This window comes from Rhinopithecus bieti, unplaced genomic scaffold, assembly GCF_001698545.2.
Source record: "Rhinopithecus bieti isolate Rb0 unplaced genomic scaffold, ASM169854v2 scaffold_33210, whole genome shotgun sequence".
In the NCBI taxonomy this organism is placed as follows: domain Eukaryota; kingdom Metazoa; phylum Chordata; class Mammalia; order Primates; family Cercopithecidae; genus Rhinopithecus; species Rhinopithecus bieti.
Window position 1 is genome coordinate 196,763 of NW_016814226.1, and position 12,883 is coordinate 209,645.

Consider the following 12,883-nt stretch of genomic DNA (forward strand, 5'->3'; position numbering starts at 1 on the left):
TCGGCTTCCCAAAGTGCTGGGATTACAGGCTTGAGCCACCGCGCCCGGCCAAAAGCCATAACTTATAAATTATTTTTCCTCTGTAAATTTATTGACTTGAAATTCTAGTTAAAGGAAAAAAACTCCATTTAAACATGCACACCACCCATGCCACACAGGAAGCTGTCTGTGTGTCTGTGTGTGTGCGTGTCTGGCAGTGGGAGGGGAAGAAGAGGGGAAAAGTATTCTAGAGGAGAGACTTCATGTTTTGGGACTGCTTGGATTTTTTCCCAGTTAGCTAGTGGTGTTTTTTTATTTTTTATTTATTTTATTTTTTTGAGTCAGGGTCTTTGTTCTGTCACCCAGACTGAAGTGAAGTGGTAAGATCATAGCTCACTACAGCCTCAAACTCCCAGGCTCGGCTAGGTGTGGTGGCTCATGCCTGTAAACCCAGCACTTTGGGAGGCTGAGGCGGGTGGATCATATGAGGTCAGGAGTCCAAGACCAGCCTGGCCAACATGGTGAAACCCCGTCTCTACTAAAATACAAAAATTAGCTGAGCGTGTTGGCACACACCTGTAACCCCAGCTACTCGGGAGGCTGAGGCAGGAGAATTGCTTGAACCCAGGAGGCGGAGGTTGCAGTGAGCTGAGATCGTACCATTGCACTCCAGCCTGGGCGACAGAATGAGACTGTCTAAAAGAAAAAAACAAAAAACAAAAAAAACAAGCAAATAAAAAAACCAAAAAAACTCCCAATCTCAAGTGATCCTTCCACCTTGGCCTCCCAAAGTGCTGGGATTACATGTGTGAGCCACTGTGTCCGGCCCCGCAGTTTTTTTTAGGAATAAAAAATTTAAAGAATAGCTCTTCTCTGCCTTAAAAATAACAAAAACCATACCGAGTACCTTCTCATCCTTGACTTTCTCTTGCCCAAATCCTAGACTCCTGCCCTAAGGTTGTGTCATGAATTTCAATTGTTGTTTTTGAATCATTTACAAGCACAGTGATTCATACAGTTCTATTTATCTGACTTTTAAAAGGTCAGTGATTAAACCTGCAATGGCCCAAACAGATCCTGCTGTACCACCCTCAGGCTCTAGGTCAGTCCTTGCCTCAGGGAGGAACACATCATAAAACCACCCAGTTTCCTGGAATGGCTTAACCCAGAAGTAAGAGCCAGATTATAATGGGCAAGACTTAGCAGAAAGAAGGAGGGAAAGAACACAGTAAAGACAGAAGGAAGAGAAGCGACTAGGTATTGGAGTCTAGTCTTCACCTGCTCTGGGCAGGGAAGGTTACCGTAAGTTAACTGGTAACGATCAATCTGGAAAACAAAGTACACTAAAAACAAGCTTCAGCCGGGGTAATCCCAGTACTTTGGGAGGCCGAGGTGGGCGGATCACCTGAGGTCAGGAGTTCAAGACCAACCTGGCCAACATGGAGAAACTCGTCTCTACTAAAAATGCAAAAATTAGCCGGACATGGTGGCACATGCCTGTAATCCCAGCTACTCAGGAGGCTGAGGCAGGAGAATCACTTGAATCCGGAAGGCAGAGGTTGCAGTGAGCTGAGATCTGGCCACTGCACTCCAGGCTGGGCGACAGAGCGAGACTCCGTCTCAAAAAAACAAACAAACAATTATAATAGATTTTACCTTATAGGAACAAATGCTCCTTCTTAATAATCACGTTGTACCAATATTTCAATATTCCTTAAGTCATAATATAAGATTGCTTGCCACAATTCCAAATGGGCAGCCTAACTGGTTCCTTCCCTAGAAAAGATGCAGTAGGGAAATCTCTGGATTGTCTGGGGAACGCAGCAATGACTAAGCCATGGCTGTTTGAGGGTGCCCTGCAGAAGCTGTCCTGGCAAGGGCCTGTGGCAGCTGACATGCAGGCCTTGCTTGGCTTCCAAGCCCCGGGGATCTTTCCATCATTTCTTTTATTATTTCAATTTATTTCACTTCACAAATAGTGCAGCCTCCCACTGGCCTGTGGGGTTATCCCATCAGACTGTCTGTCCAAAGGTGGTGTCTTCTGATGCTTTGCATAGGCCCCATATGGGCTATCGCCGTAGAGTATCAGAAGTAGAAGATGGTTTACTCACCACAGGGGCCAATGCAACCCAAGTCTTCAGATAAAAGGAGAAAAAAGACCTTCATGTTATAAACATTTGAAACTGCCACTAAAAATCATTCACTCAGGCTTTGTGATATTAGTGTCCTTGGAAGCCAGATGTATAAGATTACGCTGGAAGTGAAGTCCTGATACAAGGAGAGCGTCTCATCATTGACATAAACTCTGCACTTTGGTGGACATAGGACAGACCCACAGCACCTGATTCCCCTTCTCCCATGAGTCGGTACTTCGTACTGCTGAATTATTAGAAGATAATTGTCATAAATCGGTTTTCCATTGCTTGTAACACAATTCCTGAAACTGCGTAATTTATAAAGAAAAGAAGTTGATTTCTTACAGTTAAGGAGGCTGAGAAGTCCAAGGTCAAGGGGCTACATCTGGTGAGAACCTTCTTGCTGGCTGGACTCTGCAGAGTCCAGAGGCAGCACAGGCCATCACCTAGTGAGAAAGCTGAGCGTGCTAGCTCAGGTCTCTCTTCCTCTTCCTATAAAGCCGCTCACATGATAACCCATTAATCCAGGAATGGATTAATCCATCCATGAGGGCTCAATCACTTCTTAAAGGCCTCACCTTTTAATATTGTATGGCAACACTGAAAATTAAATTTCTTTCTTTTCTTTTTTTTTAAGAGACAGGGTCTCACTCTGTCGCCCAGGCTGGAATGCAGCAGCATGATCATAGTTCACTGCAGCCTTGACTCCTGGGCTTAAGTGATCCTCCCACTTCAGCCTCCCAAGTAACGATGACTACAGTTATACATCATCACACCACAACATTTTTTATTTTTTTGTACCGGCTGAGTTCGCTTGAGCCCAGTGAGCTATGATGGCACTACTGCAGCAAAGGTGACAGGTGACAAGGCAAGACCCTGTCTCAAAAAAAGAAAAGAAAAAAGGGAAAAAAAAACCACCCATGTAACAATGTAATCACTTTCACCCCAACGAGAGAAGATTCACTTACCGAATAAAACTCAAGTGAACACCAAGTGACCGGTGGGACCCGGAGCAATCAATGCAAAGGAACACTCCATAGGTTATGCTCGCCCAGCTGGGATTTTTGGCACCACAATCAAAACACACCTGAAAAAAAATGCTAAATTCAGTTACTAACTTATGTTAGCCAAATAAATTATCCTATAAGATATAGTAAATGACTCAGCTTGAAAACTGCTTAGCCTTATAATGTAAACTTTGAGATTGTAATATTAGAAAATATCTCACCTAGGTTTTTTTTAAAAGCCTCATATTTCATGTTCTTTTATTATTATATATAATTCTATTAATTCTATTAATTATAAATTAGTATAGTTAATTACTATATTATGTATTTTTTTATTTTGAGACACAGTCTCGCTCTGTCACCCAGGCTGGAGTGCAGTGGTGCGATCTCGGCTCACCGTAACCTCTGCTTTCTGGGTTCAATTGATTCTCCTGCCTCAGCCTCCGGAGTAGCTGGGACTACAGGCTCGCGCCACTATACCCGACTAATTTAGTATTTTTAGTAGAGATGGGGTTTTACCATGTTGGCCAGGCTGGTCTCGGTCTCCTGACCTCAGGTGATCTGACAGCCTCAGCCTCCCATAGTGCTGGGATTACAGGCATGAGCCACTGTGCCCAGTTTACTATAAGATTTATATAGTATATTACAGATTATTATATTTATTTATTTATTTTTATTTATTTTTTTATTTTTTTGAGATGGAGTCCTGCTCTGCCGCCCAGGCTGGAGTGCAGTGGCATGATTTCGGCTCACTGCAACCTCCGCCTCCCAGGTTCATGCCATTCTCCTGCCTCAGCCTCCTGAGTAGCTAAGACTACAGGCGCCCGCCATCACAACTGGCTAATTTTTTGTATACTTAGTAGATACGGAGTTTCACCATGTTCGCCAGGATAGTCTCAATCTACTGACCTCGTGACCCGCATACCTCGGCCTCCCAAAGAGCTGGGATTACAGGCGTGAGCCACCGCGCCTGGCCTATCATGTACATATTTTAAAAACGCACACTATACGTAGTGAAGATAATTTAGGTTTGTTACTATCTCAAACATGCCTTATCCTTGAAGCCTCAGCAGGGACCCTGCCAGTCATGTAAAGGAATGCTAGTGAGGGAAGCAGCCCTGCCTGGGAACACTCTAGCCCTACCATCCTTCCTGGCACCGGCTATACCAGATGGCAGGCTGTTGCACAGATTTCTTCTCTCCCCAGCCCGAGGAAGAAGTTGTGGCAGCCAGACTCCAGGATGGCCCCAATGAAACCCACCTCCTGGTATTCACGTCCTGTGTAATCTCCATCCTCACTTTACCAAGGTGATCTGTGTGTCTGTGTGTGTGTATGGCAGAAATGACCATGTCATTTTTGAGACTGGGTTACAAATGACACTATGGCTTTTTCTTCTCTCCCCTCCTTTTTTTCTCCCCTGCTTCCCCCCCCCCACCTTGGATCACCAGCTGTAGGGGAAGCCAGGTGCCATGTCTTGAGGACACTCAGGTAGCTTTGTGGAGAGGGTGAAGTGCTGAGGAACTGAGGCCCTCGGTCCAACTGCCAGCGAGGAGAGGAGGCCTGCAACCACCATGTAAGCTCCCAGATGACCTCAGCCCTGGCCAACAGCTTGACTGCAGCCTCATGAAAGACCCTGGGTCAGAAGCAGCCAGCTAAGTCACCCCAAATTCCTGACCCTCAGAACTATCTGTTGTTTCATATGCTAAGTTGGGGGCGATCTGATACACAGCAATAGATAACTAATACAGAGAGATATTCCTTTATGAAATGCTGTGCCCTTCTCTACCTCCACCACCTCACTCTGTCCAGGTCACTTTGATAACTCTTAGATGCATGTTCATAACCAAGGACTATGTCCCCTGCCCACTGAGGGCCCTGAGAGCTCTTACAGGGGTAAAATCTTTCCCTTTCGCCAATCTTTATGGCTTTTTTTTTTTTTAAGAGACAAGGTCTGGCTCTCACTTAGGCAGGAGTGCAGTGGCATGGTCCTAGTTTGCTGCTTTATGGCTTTCTTTGGCTCTGTCACCAAGGCTGGAGTGCAGTGGCATGGCCCTGGTTTGCTGCTTTATGGCTTTTCTTGGCTCTGTCACCTAGGCTGGAGTGCAGGGGCACGGTCCTAGCTCACTGCAGTCTCGAACTCTTGAGCTTGAGCCATCCTCCCACCTCAGCCTCCTAAGCAGTTAGGACAAGTGTACGCCACCACGCCCAGTTAATTTTTTTCTTTTGTAGAGACAGGGGTCTTGCTATGTTGCCTAAGCTGGTCTTGAACTCCTAGGCTCAAGCAATTTGGGCCCGCTCGGCCTCCCAAAACGCTAGGATTACAGGTGTGAGCCACCACGTCTGGCCCCGTCATGTCACCTTGCTTTCCTGTCTACTAGCACAGAACCTGCACATGGTAAATGCACAATAAGTGTTTGTTGAATAGTTGTGTACTTTTAAATCTCACACACAGCCTGAAAAACAGGCTTACCCATGGTATGGTAAGCATTCAGTAAATATTTGTTAATCAAAAGAAAAACTTTAAAAACTTATTGCCAGCTCAAACATTATTACTTGCCCCTTCAACATTGACACTGAAGCCCAACATTCTTCACCAACAGGAGCATAAAAGTACTTTAAAATACACAGTGCTAACGAGCAGAGTCACACATGGGAAGTGTGCTGGGCCCATAAAATACACAGTGCTTGTTGTGGAAAGTAGTATTTATAACTCATTAAACTCAGAATAGGAAAAAAAATCCTCCAATAGAATTGTTTTTAATCTTTCTGCAGGAAAAAAAAAAAAAATGTATTAGATAATTAGATACATAGGCTGGGTGCAGTGGCTGACACCTGTAATCCTAGCACTTTGGGAGGCCAAGGCAGGTAGATCGCTTGAGTTCAGGAGTTTGGGACCAGCCTGGGCAACATGGCGAAACCCTGCCTCTACCAAAAAAATAAAAAAAAATTAGCCGGCGTGGTGGAACACGCCTGTAGTCCTAGCTACTCAGGAGTTTGAGGTGAGAGGATCGCTTAAGCCTGGGAGGCGGAGGATGCAATGAGCTGAGATCACTCCACTGCACTCCAGCCTCAGCAACAGTGAGACTCTGCTATAAAAAATAAATAAATAAATAAATAAATGTAAAAAAAAAAATTTATAGGCAGAACCACTTACATGAAGGCTGTCCAACCTATCATTATCAAGCAAAATCTGGCTTCTGGTCTTTTGAGGGCAGTACAAGAGAGGAAACACGAGTGGGTTTTCTAAAGCCCCTCACCACGATACGCTTACACTGATGGCACATTGAATAATGGGGATGGAGTGACAAATGACACAAAAAGAGGCCAGGGGATTCACTTCGGTGTTTACTGATCACCTGCTGTATGTCAGACATGTGGCAGTTGATGAGGTATGAAAAAGTAGCAGCGCAAATACTAGGGGAACCCCTACTGGTGCCAGTCTTTAAAGAGCTCACTGAGAAGTGGGGAAGACATGCAAATTCAAATGCCCTGTGGTGATGGCCATTAGGGGAACCCTCTTCTATGGGGCATCAAACAACACGACAGACTCTGCCAAAAGATGCTGTTCTTCCCCATCAGGCTGTGTGTAATTTCTCACCTAGTCACTCAACTATCAGTTGCTGTGCACTTACTGTCAAGTGTACCTGGCACATACCAAGTGGACATACCAGCGTGGTTCAGGAAGTCTGCCCACATGGAGCCTACAGTCTAGCAGTCCAGTGGGCAAGACAATTGGTTACAAGATTGTTTCCTAGTAAGCAAGGACAGGATGCAAAGGGTTTTTGGTAGAGGTGATGGCAGAGATTTTGGGTACACAGCCCAGAGCGGGCCAAGTTTGAGAATCACTTCTAAGGTGGTCACCAGACTGGCTACAAGAAGAGAGCAGTGAGGTTCCTAATGAGGGAGGCAGCTTTGGCATCCTCCTGACCCATCACCTAAGCTAAGAGATTGCTAAAATGTAGCCCCATGAGGAGGGGCCACGTCTACCTTATTCACTTGAACTTGGCACCATGCCTGGCACAACACAGGTGCTCACTAAATGCAAATAAATGCACATGGTGGAGCAGTTTGTAAGGGTAGAGGAGCTAACAAGTGGAGACTGGGACATGTGGAGGTCAGAAGTGGTGAGAAATACAGGTCTGGCTCCCATAAATGCTGCCTTGATCCTCCTGCTATACCAGGAGGCTATGCTTTGGAAGCAGGGACTGTGCTTTGATTTGATATGCAATCCCAAACCCAAGTCAAGATGTGGCTTTTGAAGCAGAACATCAGTTCTTATGGTGATGAATAAGAAATAGCTTTTGACTGACAATTTGTTTTGCCTAATGATGAGAATAATTAGTATACAAATAGTAACAGCTAATATTGAGTGTTTAAGTCAGGCACTATTGTTGGCACTTTAGCCAATTTCATCTTCCTAACAACGCTTTCGTTAGTAGGGTTACTAGTAGAAGGTACTATTGTCATCCCCATCGGGGCCAGCTTCCTGGTCATGTGTGTGATCTATGCAGTCGCAGAGGGCCCCACACTTAGAAGAAAAGAGCGTGTAATTGGCTTAATGCTCTGCTGTCTCATCTTGAAATTCTTTTTTTTTTTTTGAGACAGGGTCTCACGCTGTTACCCATGCTAGAGTATATGGTATGATCTCGACTCACTTCATCCTCTGCCTCCTGAGCTCAGGCAATCCTCCCACCTCAGCCTCCTGAGCAGCTGGGACCACAGGCACGCGCCACCATGCATGGCTAATTTTATTTTTTTTGGTAGAGATGGGATTTCACCATGTTGCCCAGGCTGGTGTCAAACTCCTGAGCTCAAGCTATTTGTCCACCTCGGCCTCCCAAAGTGCTGGGAATACAGGCGCCACCACGCCCAGCCTCATCTTGAAATTATTATTTTTTTTAGATAGGGTCTTGCTCTGTCGCCCAGGCTTGAGTGCAGTAGAATGATCTTGGTTCACTGCAACCTCCACCTCCTGGGTTCAAGCAACTCTCCTGTCTCAGCCGCCCGATTAGTTGGGATTACAGGCACATGCCACCACGCTCGGCTAATTTTTTGTATTTTTAGTAGAGACAGGGTTTCACCATGTTGCCCAGGCTTGTCTCGAACTCCTGAGCTCAAATGATCCACCCACCTCAGGCTCCCAAAGTGCTAGGATTATAGGCGTGAGCCACTGTGTAGGCAGAAACTCTTTTTTTTTTTTGAGACGGAGTCTGGCTCTGTCGCCCAGGCTGGAGTGCAGTGGCCAGATGTCGGCTCACTGCAAGCTCTGCCTCCCGGGTTTACGCCATTCTCCTGCCTCAGCCTCCCAAGTAGCTGGGACTACAGGCGCCCGCCACCTCGCCCGGCTAGTTTTTTTGTATTTTTTAGTAGAGACGTGGTTTCACCACGTTAGCCAGGATGGTCTCGATCTCCTGACCTCGTGATCCGCCCGTCTCGGCCTCCCAGAGTGCTGGGATTACAGGCTTGAGCCACCACGCCCGACCCGAAACTCTTAATACTGTTCAAACAAGGGCCCTGAATTTTCATTTTGTACATTTCACAAATTATGTAGCTAGTCTTGATCTCCATTTTATTTATTTTTTATTTTATTTTATTTTTTTGTGTGTGTGTGTGAGATGGAGTTGCTCTCTGTTGCCCAGGCTGGAGTGCAGTGGCGTGATCTGGCTCACTGCAACGTCTGCCTCCCGGGTTCAAGCGATTCTCCTGCCTCAGCCTCCCAAATAGCTGGGATTACAGGCACTTGCCATCATGCCCAGCTAATTTTTGTATTTTTGTAGAGAAGGGGTTTCATCATGTTGGCCAGGTTGGTCTTGAACTCCTGACCTCAGGTGATCCACCCGCCTCAGCCTCCCAAGGTGCTGGGATTACAGGCATGAGCCACCGCGCCTGGCCTATTTATTTGTTTTTTAAATCAATGAACATTTTCTTAATTCTGATTCTTTTTATCATGTGCTTTCTTACACAAAGAACTTTCACATAAATTATCTTACAATAAGAGTTTCTTTCTGATTCAGTTTTAAAATGACAATAGCATTCGTTGTGCCCAAGTTAGAATTATGCCAAAATTACCATATGCCAGCATGTACAATCATCCCACTGGTGGCCGGAAAATTGGCTTAAGGGAGTGTCTGTCACTCAGACAAGCCATCACCCCTGGTGGGCACATGGTGGAGATGAGGGAAGGCCAGACTAGAAGAAAGCTGGGTCTTTTGGATCGTCTCTACTTCTTTTTCACTTCTTCACCATTCTCCCCACTGAGCTTGAACATAGGAACCTGTTGGCAATCCTTGGGCTCTAGGAAGACCTCATCAAGGTGCCACCTCTGAAGGGTGCACTTCTGGATGAGCTGATATGGAGACGGCTCTCTGACTTGGATCCAGAGCTAGGAATCTTCAACTTGGCATCAGCCATGTCCACGAAGTTGTGCTTGTTGGTGAGTTTGAGACAGTGAATGTCGAGAATAGGGCCCAGAGCACCCTGTGCCTTGGGATGCACCTGCTCCAATGCCAACTGGTAACACGAAGCCCTGGAAAAGTCTTTTGTATGAGGTAATACACAAGGGCCAAGCCCCCAGTACCGAACACATTGCCGAAAAGGACCATTTTTTCCTTGAGGCACTGGCATCCTGCTTCCTGGATACTGTTGCCACCTCACAGCACAACTCTCTTGAAAAAATCATCAAAGGCAAATTGTTCTGTAAGCCACAGAAGCACCATGCTGCAGAGAGCATGAGGAGTCCTTCCGGTCGTGGGATGGCGGCAGTAAATCTTGATCTCCATTTCAGAGAAAACTAAGGAATTACTGAATTAAGTATGACAGATAAGAAGTGGCCACTTCTTAGTAATTCCTTAGTGGAAATGTCCACAGTGGGGACTGGATCCCATGCAGTCTGTTCCCCGAGCCACTCTTCCCGCTCCACCACACTGTGCTTCAGAGCAGAAAACACACCACCTGCTTGCTGTCCTGCATCTGCCCTTCATCCATCCACTAGACTGTAAGCTCCCAGAGGACAGGAACACACCATCAGTGTACATACCTTTAATGCTCTACACAGTGCCCAGCCTACCATAGGGGCTTGAGGAATACTTGTTGAATGAATAATCCAATCTATATAAAAGTAAGGAATGGTAAAGCAACAAAGAAGGATTTCACAAACTAGAAAACTGACCCTTGGCCAGGTGCGGTGGCTCGCGCCTGTAATCACAACACTTTGGGAGGCTGAGGCAGGCGGATCACTTGAGGTCAGGAGTTTGAGGCCAGCCTGGCCAATATGGTGAAACTCCATTTCTACTAAAAATACAAAAATTAGCCATGCTTGATGGCACATGCCTGTGGTCCCAGCTACTCAGGAGGCTGATGCAAGAGAATCTCTTGAACCTGGGAGGAGGAGGGTGCAGTGTGCCAAGATCGCACCATAGCACTCCAGACTGGACAACAAAGCTAGACCGTCTCAAAAAAAAAAAAAAGAAAGAAAAAGAAAATTGACCCTCATGACCTTTCATCCAGAGTAAATCATCATACATGAGAGGAAGAAATTGGATACCATATTCTAAAAGTAAGCCAACTTGTTTTTCTTTGATTACCTTTCCTGGCTCATGTATCTTAGAGCTCTCTTTTATAACCCCAATTTTAAAACGCTATTGTTGTCTTTTAGGTAAGGGTTTCAAACCAGTTGATAAAATACAAGGTCTCAACCAAGAAACATAGCACATTACTGGAAAACATTACCAGAAAACATTTCTGATCATTGCTTTTATTAATCTTATTACAGAATGGAAACTTTTCATATGTGTGTTCTTCATAATAAAACAGTTGCCATTTATTGAAGACTATTATATGAAGTTCCTACTCTAAGCGTTTTCCTTGGATTATTCCATTAAATCTTCACAATAACCCTCTGAATTAGGTCCAGTTCATGCCCCATTTTCAGATGATGAAAAAAGAGACAAAGTGGTCAAGTAACCTGTCCAAGGGTGACACACCTAGAAAGTAGCAGTTTGGACCATACGAGCCTCTCTCTCAAAAGCCTCTTGATATAAAGACATTGACTTCTTATTTAAAATTATCTTTGAATTAAATCAAAGAGAATACATGTTGATGTTTCTGAGATAAAGTTGACAAAAAATATATAGTTTACACATTGCTAACCGCAGATCCTAATCTTGTCTAGTTATACGGGACCCACTCTTCATAAACCCATCAATATAAATTTAAAAATCAAGGCCGGGCGCGGTGGCTCATGCCTGTAATCCCAGCACTTTAGGAAGCCAAGGTGGGTGGATCACTTGAGGCCAGGAGTTTGAGACCAGACTGACTGACATGGTGAAACCTTGTCTCTACTAAAAATACAAAAAGTAGCTGGGTGTAGTGGTGGATGCCTGTTAATTCTGGCGACTCAGGAGGCTGAGGCCGAACTGCTTGAACCCAGGAGGCAGAGGTTGCAGTGAGCTGAGATCGCACCACTGCACTCCAGCCTGGGCGACAGAGCAAGCCTCTGTCTCAAAAAAATTAAAATTAAAACATTAAAAAAAATAAAAAAAGAAAATTAAGGCCAGCATGGCGGCTCATGCCTATAATCCTAGCACTCTGGGAGGCCAAAGCAGGGGGAGGCAGGAGGACTGCTTGAGCCCAGGAATTTGAGACCAGCCTGGGCAACATAGCAAGACCCTGTCTCTACAAAAATAAATAAATTAATTAATAATAAAAATTAGCTGGGCATGGTGGTGCAGCCCTGTGGTCTCAGCCTCATCAGGAGGCTGGGAAGAAAGGATGGCCTGGGCTGGGTAGGTCAAGGCTGCAGTGAGCTAGAATCAAGACACTTCACTTCAGCCTGGGTGACGGGGTGAGACCCTGTCTCTAAAAAAATAAATAAATAAAAATGTGAAAATCAAGAAAACAGTGAAGAAATGGACACTGGAGAATTCCTGGAGCCTTTCTCTTAACTTTCCCACATCCAATCAGACATCACCCCCAATAAACTGTTTCCTTCCTCACCTAGGCTGGAAAAAATATGGGCTCCCCTGTACCATCAAGACTTAAAACCAACAGAAACACTTATCTTATAACACTTTCTATGCCAGCATGTGGAGGTTCAGGACCATGCTCAGTAACAGCTGTTCCCTTCGGAAGTGACAGTGGGGACCAGACAAAATTCGTGTCACCGGAGGGGTGGGGAGAGTCCACGCTGACGCAACAGCCCTTTGCACTCTCCAGGTCCCTCTCCGACCCGACTTGTCACCTTAGCCCCCTGCGTCACCCCAACACCTCCAGCCAGCTGCGCAAAGCTGTAAAAGTTCCAGGGACAGAACAGTCTCTGGAGACAAAAAAAAAAAGAAAACCCCCATCTCCAAAGAGAGCCGAGGGGAGGGAGGAGGCTGTGGTGAACCTCCCTGGCCAAAGCGACAAAAGCTGGAAGCCAGAGCGGAGACTACTCGGCAGCTTTATCAGAAGAGAAACTGAGGCAGGCACCGCAAGGCCCGAGGAGCCTAGCCGGCTCCAACAGGCAGCGTCGAGCTCCAGGGTGGCGCCGGGGGGAGCCGCGCTTTCCCCGTATCCGGCGCCAGCAGCCGGGGTTTCTGAGCCGGGAGTCCCTCCTCGCAGCGCCCCCGAGGAAGACCCCGCCCCGCTCAGAGCCCCGGTGCTCGCCCCGCCCCAAGAGCTCGCTGGGGGGTGTGCCCGCGCCGTCGCCCCGGGAACGCTCCCCGGCCCGCGTGAGGACCCCGGGCTCCGGTCTCCCACCCGGGCCTCCCAGCTGCCCGGCCC

The 12,883-nt window shown here is 46.3% G+C and overlaps 1 protein-coding gene and 1 pseudogene across 1 annotated transcript in view; both read right to left on the bottom strand.

Annotated features, from left to right (window-relative positions):
* ARFGAP3 (ARF GTPase activating protein 3) overlaps positions 1-12,883 on the bottom strand; it is a 70,575-nt gene that overhangs the window by 57,032 nt on the left and 660 nt on the right. Inside the window, exon 2 of the mRNA XM_017850007.1 lies at positions 3,083-3,201. Coding sequence (XP_017705496.1) covers positions 3,083-3,201 — 119 coding nt within the window. The remainder of the gene's footprint in view (positions 1-3,082; positions 3,202-12,883) is intronic.
* Positions 9,198-10,312, bottom strand: LOC108514003 (cytochrome c oxidase assembly factor 1 homolog pseudogene; annotated as a pseudogene).